This window comes from Prunus avium, chromosome 7 (assembly GCF_965620075.1).
Source record: "Prunus avium chromosome 7, drPruAviu1.hap1.1, whole genome shotgun sequence".
Taxonomy (NCBI): domain Eukaryota; kingdom Viridiplantae; phylum Streptophyta; class Magnoliopsida; order Rosales; family Rosaceae; genus Prunus; species Prunus avium.
Genome location: NC_142290.1, coordinates 4148798 through 4175341, shown reverse-complemented (window position 1 = coordinate 4175341; position 26544 = coordinate 4148798). Strand labels below are relative to the sequence as shown.

Below are 26544 nucleotides of genomic sequence, written 5' to 3'. Positions count from 1 at the left end.
ATATTGCTGAATATTTATTTCGTCTATATGAGTGGGGACACGAGTGACCATAAGCACGTGCAAGCTGCTCGGAAAAAGCTGACCCATACGACCGAGTGAATATGGCTACCATTGTTCAGTTGGTTGGGGTGATCGTGATATTGCTAAGAGGGAGCACATAAAATGCTTTGCAATGTAATTTTCTTGTGTGTGCGAAATTACGAGTAGTTGAAATGTTGGTGTACACTTTAATATTCTCCAAGCATTCGAAATGTGATTAGCTGCAATGTACTTATCATGCATAGAAGATGTTGTATTGTAGTTTGTATTTTACACGCTGATTTCTAATCATTGTGTTCCAACATAGTGCAAATTTCAAGTATCCTTCAGGTACGAATGTTTACAAAATCGTGCACCAATATTGCTTCATAGTCAAGGTCAGATCTTAATAACCAGTCAAGCACTAGAACATAACATTAGGAAAAATTGGTTGCTGCTGTAAATGATTAGTGTTGCTAGAAATGATTCGTGCTGGAAATCATTACTGCTGATGGAAACAACAGCTCCCTGCTGGAAATGCTACATTACCCTGTGATATAATCAATGAATCTGTGTCACTCGTTCATAATTCAGCATAAACTACCCATTGTACATGGTAAAAGTCATTGCTTCTTCACAAAACTCAAAATTTGATACTTTATCAAATGTCTATGAAAATTTCCAAATAGGGAGAAGACATGTAAAATTAACATGTGTCCAAATTTCATGCAAGAAGTAAACCAACCAAATTTCCATTTCAATTAGCAGTGGACATGAACAAACAAATAAAATAAAACTGCATATAGAAAACTTAACCTGATCATTAGCCTTCATAACAACCGGCCTTTGTATAATACAAACATAAATCATTCGGTAGGTCCGTGCATCCTGTAAAATTCGTCGAATAATGGGTCACTGAGATCTATTGGAGTTGATTCCTCATTGTTTGACGGTGATGTCCTGCATAAACACCAAACACAAGCACATAAAAAATTTAACTATTCAAATTTTAGGTGTTATTATAAATAGTTTTAACATCTTACGGTGTGTTCAAATTTCTTGGGCATTGTCTTCTATCATGACCAATGTCTCCACACTCCCGACAGTGTCGAATCCCTCGCTTCATTGGCTTTTCCTTTGCTCCCGTTACTTGTTTCCACCTTCCTTTGCACCTTACTCTCTTAGGGTCTTTCATATATTGTGTTTGAGAGCTAGACCCTCCAACTTCGTTATTACTTGGTCCATCCTTCAACAACTTCAACTTCACCCGCAAACTTTTTAGAGTCTCTGACACTAGCTCACATCCTTCTTCACACATTAATGCATCCTCAACCACATCTGAAGCAAGTCGGGACATTGTACTCCGCGTTATTAAAAGACCAGGATCTGCAGAGTCTTTAATTTCGTTGCCATTTGCATCTGACACCAATCCAGCTTTCGTAGTTTTCTTCCACCTTTTCAAAATATATTTATCGGGCATATATTCAATCTGGTCCCTTCTGAACAATGCTAGGATGTGCTTGCAAATAATCCCAACAAATTCAAATTTTTTGCAGCTACACGATGCGTGGTCAGAATCTTTGACATATACAACTTCTGCCACTCTTGTTTGCCAATTTTTCCTTTCGCTCACATTAAAGACAACTTTTGAAGCATCCTCTGTTTTGAGCTCTAGGAAACATGTTGTACTTTGTATTAGTTCTTTCTCAAACTTTTGAAACATTGCCCTTGTGTACAAGGTAGCCATTTGTTTGTTCATTGGCATTGGTAGAATACATTGAGCCACTTCAAATGCATCTACGTGATCAGCAGCTAACTCTTTTTGACGTTGATGGGAAAGTGCCCTCTCAAATCGTATTATGAAATCCATCAACGAATTTCTCCTTGATATGTATTGCTTGAAGAAAGCATGAGAACCTTCCGCTCTTTGGCTGCTTGACATTCCAGCGGCAAAAAAGTCTTGTGCGTAGGCTGGAACCCAAGATTCCCTTAAATCAAACATTGAACTTAGCCATTGATGGTCAGTCAAACCAGCCTTTGTAACCACAATATTCCACTTTGCATCAAACTCATCCTTATTGTCAGTATCCCATATGGCTTTCTGAAATTCACGCCAATACTCCTTATAAGCAGAATGTGGTAACTTAACATGGAACTTTGATGTGATGTGCCATATGCAAAGCTGATGAAATGTAGTCGGGAAGGCTATTGAAATCGCTCTGGTGATGGCCGCATCTTGATCTGTAATGATCGTTTTAGGTTCGCCACCTTGCATGGCTTTCTTAAACTCCTCAAACATCCAAATAAACGACTCAGTCGTTTCCTTGCTCAAAAATGTGCATGCTAAGACAATTGTCTGACCATGGTTATTAACTCCCAATATTGGTGCAAATGTCAAGTCGTATCGATTCGTGTTGAATGTGGTATCGAATACAACAACATCTCCATACAACCGGTATGCCCGTCTAGAAGTTGCATCTGCCCAAAAACATCGACTAAACCTGTCTTCGCCATCTCCCTCAATCTTGAAATAAAAAGCCTCATTTTTTTTTCTGTTCAGCCATAAAATACTCGGTCACTAGTTCAACATCGTGGTTCCTCAGCTTCCCATTCACACTACATTCAAGATTGTAAATATCCTTTTTGATAAAACCGATTTTATCCATTCCTCCGGATTGCACCTCGAAAATACTTACCTTCTGATGAATGGGGATATTAACCGAACCCAACTGTTTTGTAAGTACTTTTGTAGAATCCGAAATACGACGGTGTGATCTCAATAAATGCACTCTTTCTGAGTCTGTCATCTTATGATTGTGTCCCTCTGCAAAAAGAGAGATGGCATACTTCTTGCTCCCATTTGTCTTCACAACCACAATCTTAGCTTTGCAATTGCATCTACTTATTCCCCGCTGTCTTTTTCTCTCCCGAGTTTCATCTTTCCTGTATGCACCTTGTTTGCAACAAACAAATTCTTTCCTCAGAATCTCTTTCTTATATGTCCCCCGAAAGCTGGAATGAAGTCGAATACCAAAGCCAGCCAAGAATGCATATCTGTTATAGAAATTATAAGCGAGGTCAAGCGAGTCGAACTTCATCCCAACCGCTGGTGTTTCCTCATTTCTTACTTCAGGAATGTAAACCATCCCATTAGCTGTTACACAGTCATCACTCTCTGAGCCCCCAGACATTTTACCCACATATATTTTTGAACTACTTCTAAATCACTGCATAGCAAATATTAATTCATTAATCAATCATTACTGCATTACAACATATCAATGCATTCCACTTACAATAAACATCGCCCAAATTGACACAAAAAAGACGCATAGCCTAGCTTGTTTGTAAGAGCCATTATTACACAAAATTTAATAATAGTTACGTCATCTCTTGTGCAATAATCTGGAAAAAAATAACATTAGAACCAACATGTTCAACTAAGAACACAAATGTAATTCAAACCAGCAATTACAGAACTTCTCCCAATATCCTCTCCAAATGCTTACTCCTAATGCCATTAAGCCTAAGTTTAGGATCTTTTACCTACATTTTATAATTTCCCACCCCCACCAAAAACAATCAACTAAATATATTGAATATTCATAAGGAAATGACGCATTATTGACAGAAAACTGACGCATTATTGACGGCAGAATAACACATTATTGACCGCAGAAATGACGCATTATTGATGCCACAAATGACGAATTTCTCACCCTCACAAAAAACAAACCAAACCCAATAAAATCAATCCAGCAACAGTAAACTTACCTCTCAAACTCAAGCGGGAGCTCCGAAGTCAATCAGCTTAAGAGAATGTGGTGGACATTAGAGAAGACTCTTTGGTAGTGGAGACTCCATCTCTACCACAATCGAGGAACAAATGCTGCTGCGGCGTCTAGCTACAGAACCAGATATGCTACTTTGCTTTCATTTGGAATCTCGTGTGCTGAACGAAAAAGAGAAGGGGTTTTCACTTCAGCTATAGAATCAAAACAGGGCAATAGCTAGATAAGAGCCATTAATCGTCATACCGAGGATGCCATAGATCGCAGGCCTCCCAAGGAGCTGATGACAATGGAGCGACTATAGGGTTTGGGAGCTTTGGATCTTTCTAATTCTGGGTTTGCGTTACATTCAAAAACAGAGGATTGTGTTCTTGAATTTTTCAGAGAGGGAAATATCTTCAACTGAAGTTGGGTTTCCAACGGGTCAGATTCAACCCGGTTCTACATGCACCCTCTTTTAAAAACTCACCGTTGGATGAAATCCAATGGCTCTAACATACCCCTCAAAAAAAACCCCTTATAACTTTCCCCTCACTATAGAAGCTCCCTATAAAGGGGGTTGGCTTGCTCTCAAGAAAAGGACCCCCTCTCTCGGCCTCACACTCGGCAACTCTCTCCCTCATTTTTCTCAAGCTACTCTCAGTTCTTACAAAAGGCTCTCAAGTCTATTTCAATGTAATACAGTCCTATACATATATATAACTACAAAAAATAGTGCATGTAACTCGTTTTTATGAGTGAACCACTCTACCTCTTGGTGTTACGTAACATAGGTGATTGCGATATTACGGCTATACAATTTTCATTCGTTAAAAAGTTTTACTTTACTAATCCCCATGAACATCGAGAAGATGCAACTCCTTTGTAAGCAGGTTTAATATTGTTGCATTTGGCTCTTCCATTATGAAGTGGAATATGTTGTAGCACAATCCCCTCGCTTGCAACACTTTGCTCAATTGAACATTACAGCCTGAATTGATGCATTTGTCTCACTTATGTTCTTGTATCTCACATCCTTCACTTGAAGAACCAACGTATGCATATATATATATATATATATATATATATATATATATTAAATCAAACAAGCAGGTTGATTAAATGTCAATATTGAAAAATATCGGATTATATACAAATTAATCTAATTAATTAATTCCATGCTGTTTGTAGTTTTTCTTTTTGTTGTCATGGTAATTTTAGGTTCTAAGGGATTGAATGGGTCGGGCTGAGCCTACCTTATCTTAAATATGCTAAGCCTATGCCTTGCCCAAGGGCCCAAATTTTGAGCTCATGAGCAGGCCAATGGGATAAAAGAAATAAACAATTATTTATGTGTTATTAGGTACTAGTATACATAATTACAATCCCAAACACAATTTCATGATCCTTTAAATTATTATTAGTTTTAATTTACTAATCCTCAAGAACATCGAGAAGATACAGCTTCTTTGTAAGTAGGTGTAACATTGTTGGATTACCTCTTCCATTTTGGAGTTGAATATTTTGTAGCACAATCCCCTGGCATAGAACACTTAGGTTCAATTGAATGTCATGGCATCAGTTGAAACAATTGTCCCACTTATATTCTTCTATAACACATCTTTCACTTGAACACCAAGAAGATTGATTAACTGTCAATGTGGGACAATATGGTATCATATACCAATTAATCAAATTAATTAATTACATGTTGTTTGTAATCTTTCTTCTTAGCACTTCCACCTATTTGCCTTTTGCCATGGCAAGGGGGGATATGGCAGCTACTATTCACATGAATAGTGGCTGCCATTGCAAAAAGCAATGTGTGTTTCCATCCGTTGCCATGGCAAAGGGCAAATACTATTCATTTTTTTGTTTTTTTACAAATTTTTTCACCTAAACAATTAATTTGGATAATATTTTCGGATTATATTTTTAGGTTTGTACACGCCAATATTTATTATAAAATTCATATCTCATAATCGGATAAAATTTTCGGATAAGATTTTCGGTTTCAAATTTCAGATAAGATTTTCACCCTCTAAAATTGCGCCATGTGTCATCTCTATTGACCTAAATTTGTCTATAAAACCATATGCTCAGCTCATTTCTTAGATTTTAGAATCCATACTCCATTCTTAATGTTAGACATAAACGAGGTCTTGGAGAGGCAAGAGCGAGAAACTAGAGAAAGAAGGCGTAGACGTAGACAAGCTGCAAGCAAAACGGTGCAAAGAGAACTAGATCAACAAATTGTCATAGCAGTGGCTTTGCTTGATGAAGAAAACTAAGGGGGCTGCCATGGTTCACAAGTCGGCTGTGGCCCGAATGTGGACAGACATACGCATTCTCGGGGTAAGAATCTTCTAGAAGATTATTTTATCCCAACTTCTCTGTACTTTAATGTTCATTTTCGAGCGCGATATAGAATGCAATCCCATTTGTGCAATAAAGTCATGCATGATATTTGCAATTATGATGAATACTTTGTTCAAAAGGCAAATGTTGCTGGGGTTTTGAAACTTCTTCTCGAGTAAAAGTTTACAGTTATTATACGAATGCTGGCATATGGTTCATCTATTGATCAGGTGGATGAGATTGCCCGGATGGGGAAGTCCACTACTTTGGAGAGCTTGGTAAGATTTTGTGATGCAGTCGAAACTCTGTACACCAAGGACTACCAGCGCAGACCTATGCCCAGGGACCTGCAACGGCTTCTACAAAAAGCCGAAGCTTGAGGATTTCCAGGAATGATTGGTAGCATCGACTGCATGCATTGGCAATGGAAGAATTGCCCAACTACTTGGCAAGGAGATTATGGAAATAGGATGGGCAAAAAAGTATCATCCTTCAAGCCATTGCTGGATTCGATAGATGGGTTTGGCACGTCTTCTTCGGAGTTGTCGGATCTCAAAATGACTTGAATGTCCTGGGTCAATCCCTGGTGTTCAACGATGTTTTGAGAGGTGAAACCCCGAATATCACCTATGAAATCAACAATACCGTCTACCATAATGGGTATTATCTAGCTGACGGCATCTACCCGAGGTGGACCACATATGTGAAATCAATTCCGCATCCCCAATCCGAGAAGCAAAAATTATTTGCTGCTTATCAAGAGGGTTACAAAAAAGATGTGGAGAGGTGTTTTGGTATCCTCTAAGCCTGGTGGGCTATTATTAGGGGTGCAGCGCGTTTGTTTGATGAGGAGGTGCTGAGCAGCATAATGATGACATGCATCATCCTCCATAACATGATTGTGAAGGATGAGTATGATTACGATGCTGCAGACGTGTATGAACCGGATCCCATGAACACTACCTTGACAAGAATTTATGAAAAACCCGTGGGGCCAAATGGAGAACCAGTGCAGCATAAACCATTGGTTAGGGACAGTCGTGTCATGATCCGTATGATTGATCGATATACGGAGATGCAATCGTCTTATATTCATGAACGACGTCAAGTTGACTTGATGGAGCATTTATGGGCGGTGAAAGGCATTGACAGTGTTGGCGTCGCAAATCTCACGGCCTGGTGCTCCAGGCCGAGGGGATATGCATTAACACGTGACGTCCTTCTTTTGGATGCGGTGTAGTTGTGTGCAGGCCTGCCAGCACGGTCTACCGTGCATCGAGATGGTGATGTGGTTTGGATAGTATGGTTTAAGTGGTGCGCCTGTTTTGAGTCTGACCTCTGATCAAACGATTGTGGCCGAGAGAGGAACTGATCTCGGCCGTCAGGTTCACGGCCTGAGCTACAAGGCCGTTTAGTGGTGGTGTTGATGGTGGGTTTTGGGCGGTGCTCCGGCGCGTTGCTCAGAGAGCAACGGTCGTATGATATATGGGGTGAATGAGAGCGTAACAGAGATGGTGCTTCGGCGCCTTGAAAATCAAGGGTCGTATGATATATTGATGAATGGATTTTTTCCTTACAATCTATCACTACTCCTAGGAAAGCAAGTAAAGGTATTGAAAGTGCATTACAGGAAAATATAATTTGCTCCGTGGGAGGCTTTTGGTTTGATGTTTGAACCTTTTGAATGTAGCTTGAGCTTCGTATTTATAGGAAAAGCTCTGGAGGAGTAATCGATGCTGAAAATCTGCATGGTGGAGTCTGATCAGAGCAAGTGGGTAGTCCAATCGACATTTGGGATCGCGAAGCATGATGGTGTGACCCCATAAATCCTGGTGAATCTCGGCTGCCGCCCTGATCGTGGGTTCTGCACCTCTGGCCGTGGGGACGCATTTAATGCCCTGGTCTGGTGGTTGGTTGATCTGACCTCAAGTTGTAAGAATATTTGCCAGAATGTTTGCGCCTAACCACTCTGATTTCTATCACCAAATCCTGACTTTAGTCACTTCCCTTCTTCCCTTGTGCATTAAATGCCTTCTTACAGCTAGTGGGTTTGCTAGTCAGAGGCATTACTTCATTAAATGAAGCGTGGAACCCTGCTGCCACGTGGTGATTTGACTCCAATATCTTTGGCCGTGTTTCTTTCATCCTTCGGCCTCGGCCCATAATGCCGCGGTCGATGCCGAGATGATTATGCCTTTGCAGCTTTTCCTTTGTCTCTGGGAAGACAAAACGCCACGTTCCAGTTCATGAATAGGTGCTAGGGCCGAGCGGAAACACCTTCGGTCATTTTTACGATCGTGATTTATTAGGCACAAACAGACAGTGAATGAAGTGAAGTGAAGAAGTTTTTTTAATTTATTATGTTTATGTTTTATTTTTAGTTATGCTTTGGTTGTGGTTTGTTTATTTTTAATACTTTGGTTGTGGTTTGTTTTCTTTGAATGCTTTGGTTGTGGTTTGTTTTTTATGTATGGAATGTTTTGAATAAAAAGGTATTTATTCAATGCTTTCTTTATTCAGTCAAAGAAAACCAATACTACTAATGGAATAAAATACATGAATTACAATTGATTTTTAAAACAAAACATTAAAATACAGTGAAGAGTATTAGTTGGTATTTATAGGGAAAAAATAATTAATTTTTGGGTAATTTTTTTTTTTTAATTTGAATTTTTTGCATTATTTTATTGCAAAAAAATTGGCTGCCGTTGGATTGGAGGACAAAAAGCGATCGGAGAGCCCAGAGGACGCCATGTGGCTGCTAGCCGTTGGGCGCTCGTGCAACTTTTTTTTTAACGTACGCGCCAACGGTAAAAAAAATTCAAATCCAAGGGCTGACGCCAGGCTAGCCTCAGTGATGACATCAGCCCAAAACTCGGGCTCGCGTGCGGGTTGAACTCCCCCCCGGGCCAACCAAGTCTCGTGGTCCCCACCTTCTGCCCGGGCCAGCCCTTGCTGCTAGAATAAGATTTTGGGCTCTCACCCCCCCCCAGCCCGAGCCAGCCCTTGTTGCTAGAAGTGCTCTTAGGACCTAAAATGACCAAAAATGTCGTGTTCATGGGATCCGTTTCATACACGTCTGCAACATCACAAATGTGGTCCACCTCGGGTAGATGCCATCAGCAAGATAATACCCATTCTGGTAGACGGTATTGTTGATTTCATAGGTGATATACGGGACTTCACCTCTCAAAACATCGTTGAACAACGGAGATTGACCTAGGACGTTCAAGTCATTTTGAGATCCGGCAACTCCGAAGAAGGCGTGCCAAACCCATGTATCGAATCCAGCAACGGCTTCAAGGATGATACTTTTTTGCCCGTTCCTATTTCCATAATCTCCTTACCAAGTAGTTGGGCAATTCTTCCATTGCCAATGCATGCAATCGATGCTACCAATCATTCCTAGAAATTCTCGAGCTTCGGCTTTTTGTAGCAGCCGTTGCAGGTCCCTGGGCATAGGTCTGCGCAGGTAGTCCCTAGTGTACAGAGTTTCGACTGCATCACAAAATCTTACCAAGCTCTCCAAAGTAGTGGACTTCCCCATCTGGGCAATCTCATCCACCTGATCAATAGATGAACCATATGCCAGCATTCGTATAACAACTGTAAACTTTTGCTCGAGAAGAAGTTCCAAAACCCCAGCAACATTTGCCTTTTGAACAAAGTATTCATCATAATTGCAAATATCATGCATGACTTTATTGAACAAATGGGGTTGCATTCTATATCGCGCTCGAAAATGAACATCAGAGTACAAAGAAGTTGGGATAAAATAATCTTCTAGAAGATTCTTACCTCGAGAATGCCTATGTCTGTCCACATTCGGGCCACGACCGACTTGTGAAACACGGCGGCCCCTTTTGTTTTCTTCATCAAGCAAAGCCACTGCTATAACAATTTGTTGATCTAGTTCTCTTTGCACCCTTTTGCCTGTAGCTCGTCTACGCCTTCTTTCTCTAGTTTCTCGCTCTTGCCTCTCCAAAACCTCATTCATGTCTGACATTAAGAATGGAGTATGAATTCTAAAATCAAAGAAATGAAAATATAGAGATCTGGTGTGAGATGTATGAGCTGAGCATATGGTTTTATAGAAAATTTAGGCTGATAGAGATGACACGTGGTACAATTTTAGAGGGTGAAAATCTTATCTGAATTTTGAATTTTGAAATTTATTTGAAATTTGAAACCGAAAATCTTATCCAAAAATTTTAAACGATTATGAGATATGAATTTTATAATAAATATTGACACGTACGAACCCAAAAATCTAATTTGGAAATATTATCCAAATTAATAGTTCAGGTAAAAAAAATGAATAGTATTTGCCCTTTGCCATGGCAACAAGTGGAAACACACATTGCTTTTTGCAAGGGCAACCACTATTCGCATGAATAGTAGCGGCCCTAGCCCCCCTTGCCATGACAAAGGGCAAACGAGTGGAAGTGCTAAGGGCACTTCCAACAGTGAAACCCTTGCCATGGCAAGGGGGGAGCTAGGGCTTCATGTGAATAGTGTCTTTCCTTGCAAAAAGTAAGTTTGCCATGGCAAAGGGCAAGTACTATTCAATTTTTTGTTTTTTTTTCACAAATTTGTTTACCTAAACAATTAATTTGGACGAGATTTTCTGATAAAATATTCGGATAAGATTTTTAGATAAGATTTTCGGTTTCAAATTTTAGATAAATTTCAAATTTTAAATTTCATATACATTTCATCTGAAGTTCAAATTTCAGATAAATTTCATTTGAATTTCAAATTTCGGATAAATTTCATCTGAATTTCAAATTTCGGATAAGATTTTCACCTTATAAAACTGCGCCACGGGTCATCTGAATTTCAAATTTCAGATAAATTTCATTTGAATTTCAACTTTTCATTTGAATTTCACATTTCAGATAAATTTCATCTGAACTTTAAATTTCGGATAAGATTTTCACCCTATAAAATTGCGCCACGTGTCATGTCTATCGACCTAAATTTTTCTATAAAACTAAGGCTCAGCTTACAAACCTCTCACACTACATCTTCTCAAAAATTTCATTTCTCAGATTCCATATTCCATTCTCAATGGCAGACATGGAGGAGGTCTTGGAGAGGCAAGAACTAGAAATAAGAGAAAGAAGGCGTAGACGAGCTGCAAGCAAAAGAGTGCAGAGAGAACGAGATTAGCAAATTATCATGGTTGTGGCTTTGCTTGATGAAGAAAACCAAAGCAGTCGTGGTTCACATAAAGGCCGTGGCCCGAATGTTGACAGACATAGGCATTCTCAGGGTAAGAATCTTATGGAAGATTATTTTATCCCAACATCTCTGTACGAATGTTGGCGTATGGTGCATCTGCTAATCAGGTGGATGAGATTGCCCGGATGGGGAAGTCCACTGCTTTGGAGAGTTTGGTTAGATTTTGTGATGCAGTCGAAACTCTGTACACCAGGGACTACCTGCGCAGACCTACGCCAAGGGCAATCGACTTCTACAGAAAGCCAAATGGAGAGGATTTCCAGGAATGATTGGTAGCATCGACTGCATGCACTGGCAATGGAAGAATTGCCCAACTGCCTGGCAAAGAGATTACGACAATAGAAAATGGCAAAAAAGTATCATCCTTGAAGACGTTGCAGGATTCGATACATGGGTTTGGCACGCCTTCTTCGGAGTTGCTGGATCTCAAAATGACTTGAATGTCCTAGGTCAATCCCCGGTGTTCAACGATGTTTTGAGAGGAGAAGCCCCGAAAATCACCTATGAAATCAACAATACCGTCTACCAAACTGGGTATCATCTAGCTTACGACATCTACCCGAGGTGGACAACATTTGTGAAATCACTTCCACATCCCCGAACCCAAAAGCAAAAATTATTTGCTACCTATCAAGAGAGTTACAGAAAAGATGTGGAGAGGTGCTTTGGTATCCTCCAAGCACGGTGGGCGATCATTAGGGGTGCGGCGCGTATGTTTGATGAGGAGGTGTTGAGGAACATAATGATGACATGCATCATCCTCCATAACATGATTGTGGAGGATGAGTATGATTACGATGCTGAAGAGGTGTACGAACCGGATCCCATGAACACAGCCTTGACAAGAATTTATGAAAAACCCATAGGGCCAAATGAAGAACCATTGAAGCATGAACCGTTGGTTAGTGATGGTCGTTTCATGAACCGTATGATTGATTGATATACGGAGATGCAATCGTCGTATATTCATGAACGCCGTCAAGTTGACTTAATGGAGCATTTATGGGCAGTGAAAGGCAATGACGGTGAATGAAGTGAAGATATTTTTTAAGATTTTAATGTTTATGTTTTATGTTTAGTTATGTTTGGTTTTTTTATGCTTTGGTTGTGGTTTGTTTGTTTTTATATAATTTAATGCTTTGGTTGTTGTTAGTTTTTTTATGTATGTAATGTTTTGAATAAAAAGGAATTTTATTTAATAGATTTTTTGGTAACTCAAAGAAAACCAATACTACTAATAAAATAAAATACATGAATTACTACTAATTTTTAAAACAAAACATTAAAATACAATGAAATGAAAAGGCAAGCAAACTAACTTAAGAGTTTCCATCATTTAACCAATCCGTGTTGCTAGGTCCATCATCACGAAAAAGCCTTCCTCTCATAATAGCCTTTCATTCTAGCTTCCAAAATTATTTTGTTTCAGGAGACATATGACTTGTATCTATGGCCATGGTTTCCCAATCCTTCTTGTCTTCATTTTCTTTGCGTTGATACTCCCTTTCTTTGCGTACATACTCCCTTTCTTTAGCATATTCTATTTGCATTGCCTAATCATCTTCTTGGGCTTTCCTGTCTATTTCAACTCTCAAGGCGCTTTGCCTTGCAATTTCCTCCAAAAATTTAGAGGCATTACTGGTACAATTATTTCCTCTCTTTGCCTTCGTCGCCTTCCTCCCAATAGGCCACGGCTCCCTTTCAATGGGTGAGTCTTCACTCATAGGGGATTCCATAGGCGAATCCAAAGCTTGTGAATCATGGAGTGGCGTCTCGTTTAACACCACCGTTGGAGCCGTTGGAATAATGCTAAATCTCTTACAATGCTTCACCACCTCCCAACAAATCCTCATACATCTTCTCCTTCTCCAACTATTATTCACTTTCTACTCAATATTTTTTTCACTTTCTACTCAATACTTTTTTCACTTTCAAGTTTAATTTTTCTCTATCATTATGGCTTTTTCTCAAGAAACCGGAGGGGCATGGAGCATCATGGAAGATATCTTGTTGTGTGAGTGTTAGGTCCAAATTAGTCATGATCTCATATCGGGTAATGAGATGAAATTCAGTCAAATGTGAAAAAAATTCATCACGAATTTGTTGAAAGATTGAGTTCCACCTGTACGGAAATGGCATTGTCTAGTCGGTGGAAAATTCTCAACAAAGAGTTGGGGAAATGGAGAGATGCCCTCACAAAAGCGATGGATAACCAAAGAAGCAGGGAAAATCTAAGCAATGAGGTAAATTATTTGTAATTTTCATTTTATTAATTTTAATGTCCTATTAATTTTAATTTAAATGTTTCTTGCAATTTGTATATTTTGTTAATATTTCTTGTATTTCCATATTTATTTAAATGTTTCTTGCATTTTTTATATTTTGTTAATATTTCTTGTATTTCCATATTTATTTAAATGTTTCTTGCAATTTTTATATTTTGTTAATATGCCTTGTATTTCTAATATTTATTTAAATGTTTGTTGCATTCTCTATATTTTGTTAATATTTCTTGGATTTTCATTAATATGTTTATCTTTTTTGCATTACCAATATTTTTTTTTAAGTTCCTTGCATATTCAATTTTTTTTTTTATAGATTATGCAAGCTCAAATGTGGTATGGTGCTGCTGGACAAGGGAAAAAACCTTTCAACCATACCCAATGTTGGGAGGTGGTGAAGCATTGTAAGAGATTTAGCATTATTCCAACGGCTCCAACGGTGGTGTTAAACGAGACGCCACTCCATGATTCACAAGCTTCGGATTCGCCTATGGAATCCCCTATGAGTGAAGACTCACCCATTGAAAGGAAGCCGAGGCCTATTGGGAGGAAGGTGGTGAAGGCAAAGAGATGAAATAATTGTACCAGTAATGCCTCTAAATTTTTGGAGGAAATTGCAAGGCGCCTTGAGAATTGAAATAGACAGGAAAGCCTAAGAAGATGATAGGGCAATGCAAATAGAATATGCTAGAGAAAGGGAGTATGTACGCAAATAATGGGAGTATCAATGCAAAGAAAACGAAGACAAGAAGGATCGGGAAACCATGGCTATGGATACAAGCCATATGTGCCCTGAAACAAAACAATTTTGGAAGCTAGAACGAAAGGCTATTATGAGACGAAGACTTTTTCGTGATGATGGACCTAGCAACACGGATTGGTTAAATGATGGAAACCCTTAAGTTAGTTTGCTTTCCTTTTTCATTTCATTGTATTTTAATGTTTTGTTTTAAAAATTAGTTGTAATTCATGTATTTTATTTTATTAGTAGTATTGGTTTTCTTTGAGTTACCAAAGAAACTATTAAATAAAATTCCTTTTTATTCAAAACATTCCATACATAAAAAACTAACCACAACCAAAGCATTAAAAATATAAAAACAAACAAACCACAACCAAAGCATAAAAAAACCAAACATAACTAAACATAAAACATAAACATTAAAATCTTAAAACACATCTTCACTTCACTTCATTCACCGTCATTGCCTTTCACTGCCCATAAATGCTCCATTAAGTCAACTTGATGGCGTTCATGAATATACGACGATTGCATCTCCGTATATCGATCAATTATACGGTTCATGAAACGACCATCTTTAACCAACAATTCATGCTCCACTGGTTCTCCATTTGGCCTTATGGGTTTTTCATAAATTCTTATCAAGGCCGTGTTCATGGGATCCGGTTCGTACACCTCTTCAGCATCGTAATCATACTCATCCTCCACAATCATGTTATGGAGGATGATGCATGTCATCATTATGCTCCTCAACACCTCCTCATCAAACATACGCGCCACACCCCTAATGATCGCCCACCGAGCTTGGAGGATACCAAAGCACCTCTCGACATCTTTTCTGTAACTCTCTTGATAGGTAGCAAATAATTTTGCTTCGGGGTTCGGGGATGCGGAAGTGATTTCACAAATGTTGTCCACCTCGGGTAGATGCCGTCAGCTAGATAGTACCCAGTTTGGTAGACGGTATTGTTGATTTCATAGGTGATTTTCGGGGCTTCTCCTCTCAAAACATCGTTGAACACCGGGGATTGACCTAGGACGTTCAAGTTATTTTGAGATCAAGCAACTCCGAAGAAGGCGTGCCAAACCCATGTATCGAATCCTGCAATGGCTTCAAGCATGATACTTTTTTGCCCTTTTCTATTATCGTAATCTCCTTGCCAGGCAGTTGGGCAATTCTTCCATTGCCAGTGCATGCAGTCGATCCTACCAATCATTCCTGGAAATCCTCTCCATTCGGCTTTCTGTAGAAGTCGTTGCATGTCCCTGGATGTAGGTCTGCGCAGGTAGTCCCTGGTGTACAGAATTTTGACTGCATCAAAAAATCTAACCAAACTCTCCAAAGCAGTGGACTTCCCCATCCGGGCAATCTCATCCACCTGATCAGCAGATGCACCATACGCCAACATTCGTATAGCAGCTGTGAACTTTTGTTCGGGAAGCAGTCCCAAAACACCAGCACAATTTCTCTTTTGAACAAAGTATTCATCATAATTGCATATATCATGCCAAACTTTATTGAACAAATGTTGTTGCATTCTATACTGCCCTCGAAAATGAACATCATAGTACAGAGATGTTGGGATAAAATAATCTTCCATAAGATTCTTACCCCGAGAATGCCTATGTTTGTCAACATTCGGGCCATGGCCTTCATGTGAACCACGACTACTCTGGTTTTCTTCATCAAGCAAAGCCACAACCATGACAATTTGCTAATCTCGTTCTCTCTGCACTCTTTTGCTTGCAACTCGTCTACGCCTTCTTTCTCTTATTTCTCGTTCTTGCCTCTCCAAGACCTCCTCCATGTCTGCCATTGAGAATGGAATATGGAATCTGAAATCTAAAATCTGAGAAATGAAATTTTTGAGAAGATGTAGTGTGAGAGGTTTGTGAGCTGAGGCCTTAGTTTTATAGAAAAATTTAGGTCGATAGACATGACACGTAGCGCAATTTTATAGGGTGAAAATCTTATCCGAAATTTATAATTCAGATGAAATTTATCTGAAATGTGAAATTCAAATGAAAAGTTGAAATTCAAATGAAATTTATCTGAAATTTGAAATTCAGATGACACGTGGCGCAATTTTATATGGTGAAAATCTTATGTGAAATTTGAAATTCAGATGAAATTTATCCGAAAGTTGAAATTCAAATGAAATTTATCTGAAATTTGAAATTCAGATGAAATGTATATGAAATTTAAATTTTGAAATTTATCTGAAATTTGAAACTGAAAATCTTATATGAAAATCTTATCCGAATATTTTATCAGAAAATCTCATCCGAAAATATTGTCCAAATTATTTGTTTACGTAAACAAATTTGTGAAAAAACCAAAAAATTGAATAGGACTTGCCCTTTGCCATGACAACTGCTGGAAGTGCAACTTACTTTTTGCAAGGAAAAATACTATTCACATGAATAGTGTCAACCCTAGCCCCCCTCTTGCCATGGCAAGGGTTTCACTGTTGGAAGTGCCCTAAGGGATGAAAGGGTTGGGCAGGGTCGGCCCAGCCCTATCTTTGGAAGATTGAGCCTAGACCTTATCTAAGGGCCCAGATTTTAAGCTAACCAGAATCTTAATTTTCAGGTTTCCATTTGGCTATGAGATAAATAATAAGTAGATGAAGTATAGTTCTATGTTGCAAGTACAACGGGGCAAGAGTTGTGGCTCCAAGCCTCTTCTGCCCAAATGGAAAGCGCAAAAAAAATAAAAAAAAAGTGTCAAGCAACCAACTCCTTCAATCAAAACTCCTTAGACATCGTGTTGCCACCCAAAATATCCCAAATTAATTCATGGGTTCTTTATCTCGAATTTTGTGGTTACAAATTCCAAATTGATGAGTCATACATGGATCAATTTCTAAGTCTCAAACTAAAATCGTTGAATCCCTTCATAGGTTACGTAGGCAATCTAGGCTTAGTCTAGTTGCAATTGCAGTCAAATCCAACAAAACATAATCCATGTTTTATCCTAACCAAATTAGCCCCAAATACCACAAACTTCCATATCCAAATGGGTAAACTATGTTGGTTTAATTTCATTAAGGATAGATAGCCAATCTAAATACTCAGTCTAGATGCAATTTCCAAAACTCAAATCCAAATTGAATCCTTGCTTTTTTCAACCAAATTCACTCAAACACTTTACAATCAAATCTAATTCAAATTAATTTTCTTTGCAATCAGTGACTCAATGCAATTCCTAGAACTACGAGTGGCTTTAATCCTGGAAGGGATACATAGGTAACCTAAGGTTCGAATTAGTAGGCACCATAAAACCAAATACATTCTTTATGTTTCTTTATGAAAACTGACCGGGAGGTAGTGCATAAAATAAGCTATTAACAAACAGATATGCATACTTGGCATTTCTATAATAGCCACCTTGACTCTCGGATTGACCAAACAACAGATGGTGCAATTTCAACAATTTGATTTTCGAAGGGTCAAGATGATCACTCACTTCACAGGGGGGATGGGGCTGGGATGCATGGGTGAGGGAAGAAGAGGTGGGTTGAGGGGGGAAGAGAGTGGTTTGTTGGTAGGTCTATAAATATGGCTCAGACATGATGGGTTAGCCCAACCAAATACTATGAGAGGGCTTGGCCCAATTCATTATGCAAAGGGTAGAGCTTGGGCCATGATTTTAAGTCCATGGGTAGCTCAAACCGACCTGATATTTAATTTAGTTTATTAATAAATAAAATTTATAGAAATAAGTGCTGTTTTTTATATATAAATTTTATACATAAAAATAGTTGTTTTTAACCTTATAAATCATAATTGTTGGCATTGAAACAAAAGATGAGGGAAATATGGAATATCTTTGCATTACCTCTAGTAATACCCAGAAACATATACTGAAGAAGTTTTGTGCGCTTTCATCAGGGTTGTACTATACAACCACATGAAAAATTAAGGCGCATAATGTCGTGGACTAGAAGTTCATTGACTTAAATGCTTTTAAGCTTTAGCATGACCGGTTGGGTCATCCTGGATCCACCATGATGCGTAGGATTATTACCAATTCCAAGGGACATCCCTTGTTGACTAAACACATTATGTTGTCAAGTGATAGCTCTTGCCAAGCTTCACAAGGGAAGGTGGTAATCTGGCCATTTCAGCCACAGGTTGATGTTGAATCCCCATAATTTTTACAGAGATCCAAGGGGACATTTGTGGGCCTATTCATTCTCCTTGTGGACCATTTCGGTACTTTATGTTATTGGTTTATGCATCTACATGATGGTCATATGTTTGCCTTTTGTCCACTCGGAATATGGTATTTGCTAGGTTTTTGGCTCAAATAATTAAATTACGAGCCCAATTCCCAGATTATCCCATTAAGTCAATTTGACTCGATAATGCTGGTTAATTTACATCTCAAACTTTTGATGACTACTGCATGTTACTAGGCATTGACATTGAACATCTTGGTCCTCATGTTTATACTCAAAATAGTTTGGCAGAAGCTTTGATTAAGCGTCTTTAGTTGATAACTCGCACTTTGCTCATGAAGACAAAGTTGCCAGTTTCTGCTTGGGGATATGCCATTTTATATGCAGCATCACTAATGCGGTTGAGGTCTATTTTTATTAATCAATATTCTCCGGTACAACTCGTGCTTGGTAATCAGCCAAAAATTTAACATTTAAGAGTTCTTGGTTGTGTGGTCTATGTGCCTATTGCACCACCGCAACGTACTAAGATTGGTCCTCAATGTAGATTGGGAATTTATGTTGACTTTGATTCACCATCTATCATTCGATATCTAGAGCCTCGGACGGGTGATATCTTTACCATACGATTTGCGGATTGCCATTTTGATGAGACAATTTTCCCACCATTAGGTGGAGAAAAATTTGTTCCTTAAGAACAACTAGGCAAACTCGTTCTTGAAGAACGACGTGAATTATCATGGGATGTACCCACTTTGTCTCATCTCGATCCTCGTACCGTTCAATGAGAAAACTAAGTGCTTCAAAGTATTGCCAATCAAATGCCAAATGCATTTAATGATGCAACAAAAGTGACAAAATCATATATCCCATCTACGAATGCACTTGCAAGGATTGATGTCCATAGTGGACAAAAAAAAAGTGCTAGAAAATGATTCATCTGTTGCACGCCTAAAGCGTGGCAAGCCACTAGGCTTAAAGGATTCAGTTCCTCGAAAGAAGAAGTCGATGGCCAAAATGAATCCAAATGAAATGAATGGAGAACCAACAATTCATGATTCAAACGCCTCCGAAGAGGTACAGGTACTTCGTGAAAAGGAAAATGTCTTTGGTGAGACAAATACTATAGTGGCAGTGGTACTTGAAAGTCAAGAAATCTCCATAAATTATACATCTATTAATGAATTGTGAAATAGAAATGAGATGATCATTGATGATATATTTTCATTCTCAGTGGTTACTGAGATCATAAAAGATGACAATATTGAGCCTCGCTCTGTTGATGAATGTACATAGAGACAAGATTGGCCCAAGGTGTTATTCTTGTTTTAGAAAAGTTGATATAGATCCAAATTCTCATCTAGAAGTTGGGTTTAATCCTCGGATTTGGTGACTTTGATACAAGTCCTTTGACTTTTGTGCCACATAGGATTACATTCCTTTTTGAATATTGTCTGATGTAATCTTTTTATTTTATATATTTAAAATCATTTTTTGTTCCAATATTGCCCATTATCTTAGATTACTTACCTTAATGAGATAATTAGCCAATATTATATTTCTTTCCTTATCCAATTTACCCTTGCCCATTATCTTCGATTACTTACCTTAATGAGATAATTAGCCAATATTATATTTCTTTCCTCATCCAACAACTCTTAATGAGGTAATCTTATTATTATTATTTTATGTTGAATATATGCTCAACTTTTAATCAGGTTCAGTTATTTTGTTCTTTTTAGTTGTTCTTTTATGTATAGTATACCAGAGACATAGGTACGTAATACATTTTTTGATATATTATTTTTCTTCATATATATATCTAAATTATAGGTAACATATTCCTTTAACAAAAAAAAAGTTATTAAATTGACTTGTGTTTTGACATACATGAGATATAGGTACCACACTTTTTTGCCTTTTTGTTTATGAATCTAAGTTATAGGTAACATACGATTTACCATTTATCTTTTTTATGTACCGCAGATATAGGTAGTTTTCTATTTTTTTATCTGACTTATAGGTAGTTTTCTAATTTATGTTCCTAACTTATAGGTAACATGATTTATCACTAAGTATTTTTCGTTACTAATAATAACACTATTTACTTGTATGTCAGGTATATAATTTAATGTGGGTGCTTGTATTGGTATAATTTGTGGGTCTTTACTTTGTATTGATTAAATTGTATTTTGTCCATATATTAGGAATATTATGAAGGAAAGAATTCAAAATTTAAATTATGGAATTCAATTACAAGGAAATAATGTATTAAATTTAGATTTTCAATGTGTTTTCCTTATTTACCTCAAAGGGTAAAATTGACATAACAATACCATTGACGATATCCATCATGCTAATGTGGAGGGTGAAAATGAGGATGAGAGTGTGTAGAAACATGAGGTGCCAGATCCAGGTTGGACTGTGGTGTCCAATAAAAGAGGAAAAGCCAAGATGACTATAAGAGACGATAGGTCTTTTAAGGAGGTGACTAGTGCTGAGGGTAATGGTAAGGGCAAAGCTCCAATGTTTGAGCCAAGCCCTTCCTTGGAAGTGAATAGCCCTGCTATTCTTGCTTTCAAAAGTCCCAAGAAGAGAGTTTGTGAAGAACCTAAGGAAGAGCAAGAAGAATCTGAGCCAAGTGTGGAGATTCTAGGTGTCTCAAACCATGCTATTCCCTTTGATGATACATCCATCCCCTCCTGAAGCTTCCAGTTGGGAATAGTCGAGGCAGTGCTTGGCAAGGTTTTATTTTGCAATGTCTTTTCTATATTAGTACTTTAAATGTAGACTTATTTTGTGTTGTGGATTCTAAAGCTTCTAAGGCCAAAGCTGACCACTTGGTCCAGAGGCTAGGTTTTAACAATAGTTTTTGCGTACCCTTCATTGGCCAATGTGGGGGTATTTTCTTGATGTGGAATCCTGCTATTTTATATATTAGTATTTTGAATTACAATGAGCATTATATCCATTGTTCTATGCAAGATTTAGATGCCGTTAATAGTTTGCCAGCCACCTTTGTTTATGCATATCCTCAAAAAGCAAAACAGAAATCGATGTGGATTGAAATACCTAGGCTAAAACCAATAAACCTTGAACCTTGGCTTTTATTAGGTGACTTCAATAATATTTGTTCTCTCCAAGAAAAGATTGAGGGTACTCAAACTGTTTCTCAAGCTATGATGGATTTTAATCAATTCATTCATGATTGTGAAGTTTTTTCCTTGACTGCCTCTGGTATTCCGTTCACTTGGTGTAATGGCCACAAAAATAACACTCTCATTTATGAAATATTATATCGTGTACTTGCTAACCCTCTTTGGTTAAGACTCTAACCCTCTTTGAAACTTGAAATTTATAAACCCAGAATATTCATGTTAGGTTATATCGAAGACCTAGTTATGGATTTAGCTGCTCTTAATGGGAAAGAAACTTAGACAAAAATGAGAAAACATAATGAATGCAATAAGAGTTAAAAAAAAAAAAAAAAAAACCCTTTTATGAAGTTCTTGTGGTGTCCAATGCTTCTCCAAGTGTTTCTCCACGTCTAATACTTCTCCCAGAGCTTCCCCGCGTCTAAAAGGATGTATGAAGGTTAAGGGGAAGATTTGGGATGAGTTTGGGTGAGTGATGATGGCTGAGAAAGAGGAAATTCGAAGGGAAATGGAAGGAAAGCTTGCTAGAACAGTTTTGGTAATTTGAGGCTATTTAGAGTGTTGGGTTGATTGCTGGAGTGTTTGGGGATGGATGGAGTGATTTGTGGGATTGTGAATCCTAGGATGTGTGTATGAGTAATGGATGAAATGAATGTATCTCCATTTACAAAGTGCCAAATTCGTCCTCCCTTTTGGCTGGTGAAGCACACCTCTCTTAGCTGCTGCCTAACTGTCTCAGCTGCCCAATAAATGCCAACTGCTCCAGCTGCCCAATAAATGCTTATGGTGGATTATTCTTGGTCTCTTCATGGCAAGCTTGACTTTTGTTCATCTTTCTGAGTTCCCAAGCTGATTTGTCTCCCATGTGCACAGGGCTCCAGAGATGTAGCCACATTAAATGTGATGGCAGCCAACTATGACTTTTCTGTGAACTTGGTTGTGTCTTTGACGTGCTGAGGGCTCCAGATTTATCCAATGGGGCTGAAATTTGGATATGTTATAATAGACACGCATTGGAACAATTTCTATCAAGGATGTCTCCTCATCCAAGCTGTGTAGGTTGCTAAAATGAGGCCTGCAAGATGACCTACGAAACTGGACTGACAAGGAGTGTGGCCCAAATTGGGTCTGTCATTAAGCTCATATTCCTCTTATCCCAATCAGCCCAAAACGTGCATGGATAGCATCAATGTGATCTCTTGCTATCTTAACCAACAAATCCCACTAGAAATCATAGCTCATGCATATCTCATCATGACCAAGTAACAATCATATCATCCTTAGGTCAGCATGTCTAGCTATTTCATGGGCTCACGACTTGGGCTTCCCTTAAGCAATTAATGACTTTGAGTCGTCCATTATTTGTTTGTTTTGTTTTGCTCGAAGACTAGCAAAATCTAGGTCTGTGGGTATTTGATCGATTCATAATTGTATATCATTTTGTACCCTTCTAGCTTATGTTTTTGTTATGTTTTTTAGTTAAACTTGTGCTTTTAATCTCTTTTGTGTTTATCATTCAGTTATTTGAGTATTAGGTAGCAATAATGGCTTTGGATAAGAAAGATGCAAACTGGTGCAAAAACGTGCAGACTGAGTTAGCAATTCATTTCGGCCTTAACATCTTCATCCAACCTTGGATTGGCCCAAATGACATGTGGTTGGAACAATCACATTCTAAACTTCAAAATGGACGACTCAAAGTCATCAATTGCTTAAGGGAAGCCCAATTCATGAGCCCATGAAATAGCTAGACATGCTGACCTAAGGATGATATCATTGTTACTTAGTCATGATGAGATATGCATGAGCTATGATTTCTAGTGAGATTTGTTAGTTAAGATAGCAAGAGATCACATTTATGCTATCCATGCACGTTTTGGGCTGATTGGGATGATATGAATATGAGCTTAATGACAGACCCAATTTGGGCCACACTCCTTGTCAGTCCAGTTTCGTAGGTCATCTTGTAGGCCTCATTTCAGCAACGTACACAGCTTGGATGAGGAGACATCCTTGATAGAAGTTGTTCCAATTCATATCCAAATTTTAACCTCATTGGATAAATCTGGAGCTCTCAGCACGTCAAAGACCCAACCAAGTTCACAGAAAAGTCATAGTTGGCTACCATCACATTTAATGTGGCTACATCTCTAGAGCCATGTGCTACACTTAAGAGCAGCTAGATATGGGAGACAAATTAGCTTGGGAACTCAGAAAGATGAACAAAAGTCAAGCTTGCCATGAAGAGACCAAGAATAGTCCACCATAAGCATTTATTGGGCAACTGGAGTAGTTGGCATTTATTGGGCAGCTGAGACAGTTAGGTAGCAACTAAGAGAGGTGTGCTTCACCAGCCAAAAGGGAGGACGAATTTGGCACTCTATAAACGGAGATACATTCATTTCATCCATTATTCATACAAACATCCTGGGATTTACAATCCCACAAATCACTCCATTCATCCCCAAACACTCCAGCAATCAACCAAACACTCTAAACAGCCCCAAATCACCAAAACAGTTCCAGCAAGCCTTCCTTCCATTTCCCTACGAATTTCCTCTTTCTCAGCCATCACCACTCACCCAAACTCATCCTAAATCACCCCCTTAAACTTCATACATCCTTCTAGACGTGGGGAAGCTCTTTGAAAAGTATTAGACGTGGACTAGCACTTGGAGAAGCATTGGACACCACAAGAATTTCATAAAAGGATTTTTCTACTCTTATTGCATTTATTATGTTTTCTCATTTCTATCTAAGTTTCTTTCCCATTATGAGTTCAAGTTTCATGTTTGATTCATGATTCTTGTTCTTATTCATATTCATTATGCTTATAAGTTAATACACTTGTTTAAATGATTGATTACCATTAAAACTTGTATGTTAGCTATCTTGGTTTGAATTAAGAGTAGACACCATGCTTAATTCGAATTGAACTATGAATAAGAAGAGTATGTATGGACATTCGACAACAGGGATTAGATACATGCTTGATTGTTTAAAACATTCTTCTATGCTTAATGGATTTCTAATGCTTAATTTTAGGTTAGACAACAGATGATCAAGTAGGGAATTAGGAATACAAGGTTAGGACCAGACACCATGACTTAATCATACTTTAGCTAGAATCAATCTTTGAATCTGAATTAGACTTGTCACTTGAATCCTTAAACCTAGAATTGAATTGTTATGGTGAATCGAATGCCCTCATCTCCAAATCTGTTTTTCAAGCTTCAAAACCACTCTTTGTTGGAATTGCTCACTTAGCTTTTGTTTTTAATTTCATTTTGCTTCATTTGTTTGACAATCACAATCACTCTCGCTTTAAATTCTGTTTTAGATTTAACTTCTTACTTTCTTGAATCCGGTAATCTAAGTACATAACTAAGTTTAACTTCTCTGTCCTTGTGGGTATGACCTCATACTTGTCTTGATATACTACTAATTGGCCCGTACAATTGCGAGTTAACATAACGACGGCAAGAATGTTAAGTAAAGCATCAAAATTGTAGCAAGAACAATAATGCACATTACGAATAAATAATGATCAATTTCAGTTTAGTACCCTGAATGTTTACTCGAATGGTTCTCCTCCTCCCCTAATTCTACCCTTGGACTACAACCACCACCACTCCAACCCCCTCACCCCCATCCTGCCCCCCCACTCCCATCTTCTTAGCACTGACCCCCACCCTCCTTCTGCCACAATAAGAAGATTTGGCCTCCCGCACACCATCGACTGGATCAGAAAATATGGATCTCACTCTTGTTTTTATTGAAAAAAATGGGGATGGTGGTGTTTTCATGATCCACTACCACGAAGAAAATTTGGGATAAGCCTTTTGTTTTGGCTTAGGGAATTTGGGATCAGTTGAGGATGAACGTTTCAAATTTTTTTATTCAACCAAATCAAGGAATCATCCAGACAGAGGGGTTGGGGTTTGAATTTGGCTGACGGTTATATGGGTTGTGGTTTAAGGTAGTGTTGGGGTTGGAGTGGTCACATGCCATTTGGGTGAAAGTTCAGAGTACTAAACTGAAATTGACCCAATAAATAAACATATTGTATGAGAAAAACCTCTCTTTGTGTAGGAATAAACTTCCATTGCATTCCATCAGCCACATCAGCATTGAACTGAACCACAATCTCCCTGCAGGAGGACATCATATGGAAATATTAATACTCGGATCTTCCTTTAATCCAAGTCATAGAATGATACATATTGGAGAATAACATCTTTTCAGAAAGAAAAAAACTAGTATAAGAATAAGGTTTTCATAAGATAGAAACAAAACAAAGGTTCACATAAAAACTTTTGAAGTTGAGTGGAAGTAGCGTATAATTAGGACAGGGGTTGTCACCTAGCAAACATTCATTTATTTATATCTTAGGCTAGTGGTGGGGAGGAAAAATCAACAACAGAATAACAAATAACGATTTAATTAACTGTGCAAACATAAGAAGAGGACAAGCTACTATAGAAGCAGAAAGCAGACCTTGTAGTGACCGTGCCATCCTTACCATGCCGAGCAATCTTCTGCTCAAAACTCTACGGAAAGCAAAACCGCAAAGGCATGTTGTAATCAATCAAATTGAGGAAAAACAAACAAACATTAAAGCCCAAATGACATAAGAGATTCAGACCTCACGAGGTTGGACAGTGCCTCCATATCCAGTAGCTTGGCAGAATCTTCTGTAGAAAGGAACAGCTGCATAACTGCTTGCCGCCATTGCAAACACCAAACCCGTAAGGTACAACAGCATCTTGCGTGATTTCTGTTGTGTGGTAG

The 26544-nt window shown here is 38.3% G+C and overlaps 4 protein-coding genes across 7 annotated transcripts; 1 reads left to right on the top strand and 3 right to left on the bottom strand.

The window, feature by feature from the left end:
* Positions 1 to 256: 256 nt before the first annotated feature.
* LOC148292857 (protein FAR1-RELATED SEQUENCE 5-like) lies at positions 257 to 26305 on the bottom strand. Of its 4 annotated transcripts, XR_015837095.1 has the most exons (7): positions 26251 to 26303; positions 25832 to 25904; positions 4056 to 10145; positions 3793 to 3970; positions 1062 to 3245; positions 835 to 978; positions 257 to 568 (listed from the first exon to the last, which is right to left on the bottom strand). XR_015837095.1 is itself a non-coding variant. In XM_088255994.1 (6 exons), the coding sequence occupies exons 5-6, from the start codon at positions 2315 to 2317 to the stop codon at positions 885 to 887; spliced, it is 1350 nt and encodes a 449-aa protein (XP_088112120.1). In that variant the 5' UTR covers positions 2318 to 3245; positions 3793 to 3970; positions 4056 to 10145; positions 25832 to 25904; positions 26251 to 26303; the 3' UTR covers positions 257 to 884. The 4 variants fall into 4 exon arrangements, 1 of the variants encoding a protein (XP_088112120.1); XR_015837097.1 differs by lacking the exon at positions 4056 to 10145 and having other exon boundaries at positions 26251 to 26276; XM_088255994.1 differs by having other exon boundaries at positions 257 to 978.
* LOC110744537 (protein FAR1-RELATED SEQUENCE 5-like) lies at positions 2559 to 3209 on the bottom strand. Its single transcript, XM_021944529.2, has one exon. The coding sequence runs from the start codon at positions 3207 to 3209 to the stop codon at positions 2559 to 2561; it is 651 nt and encodes a 216-aa protein (XP_021800221.2).
* LOC148292859 (uncharacterized) lies at positions 11328 to 12330 on the top strand. The gene is made up of 2 exons (XM_088244472.1): positions 11328 to 11461; positions 11565 to 12330. The coding sequence occupies exons 1-2, from the start codon at positions 11328 to 11330 to the stop codon at positions 12328 to 12330; spliced, it is 900 nt and encodes a 299-aa protein (XP_088100598.1).
* Positions 14865 to 16120, bottom strand: LOC148292858 (uncharacterized). The gene is made up of 3 exons (XM_088244471.1): positions 15541 to 16120; positions 15230 to 15447; positions 14865 to 15116 (listed from the first exon to the last, which is right to left on the bottom strand). The coding sequence occupies exons 1-3, from the start codon at positions 16118 to 16120 to the stop codon at positions 14865 to 14867; spliced, it is 1050 nt and encodes a 349-aa protein (XP_088100597.1).
* Positions 26306 to 26544: the final 239 nt, after the last annotated feature.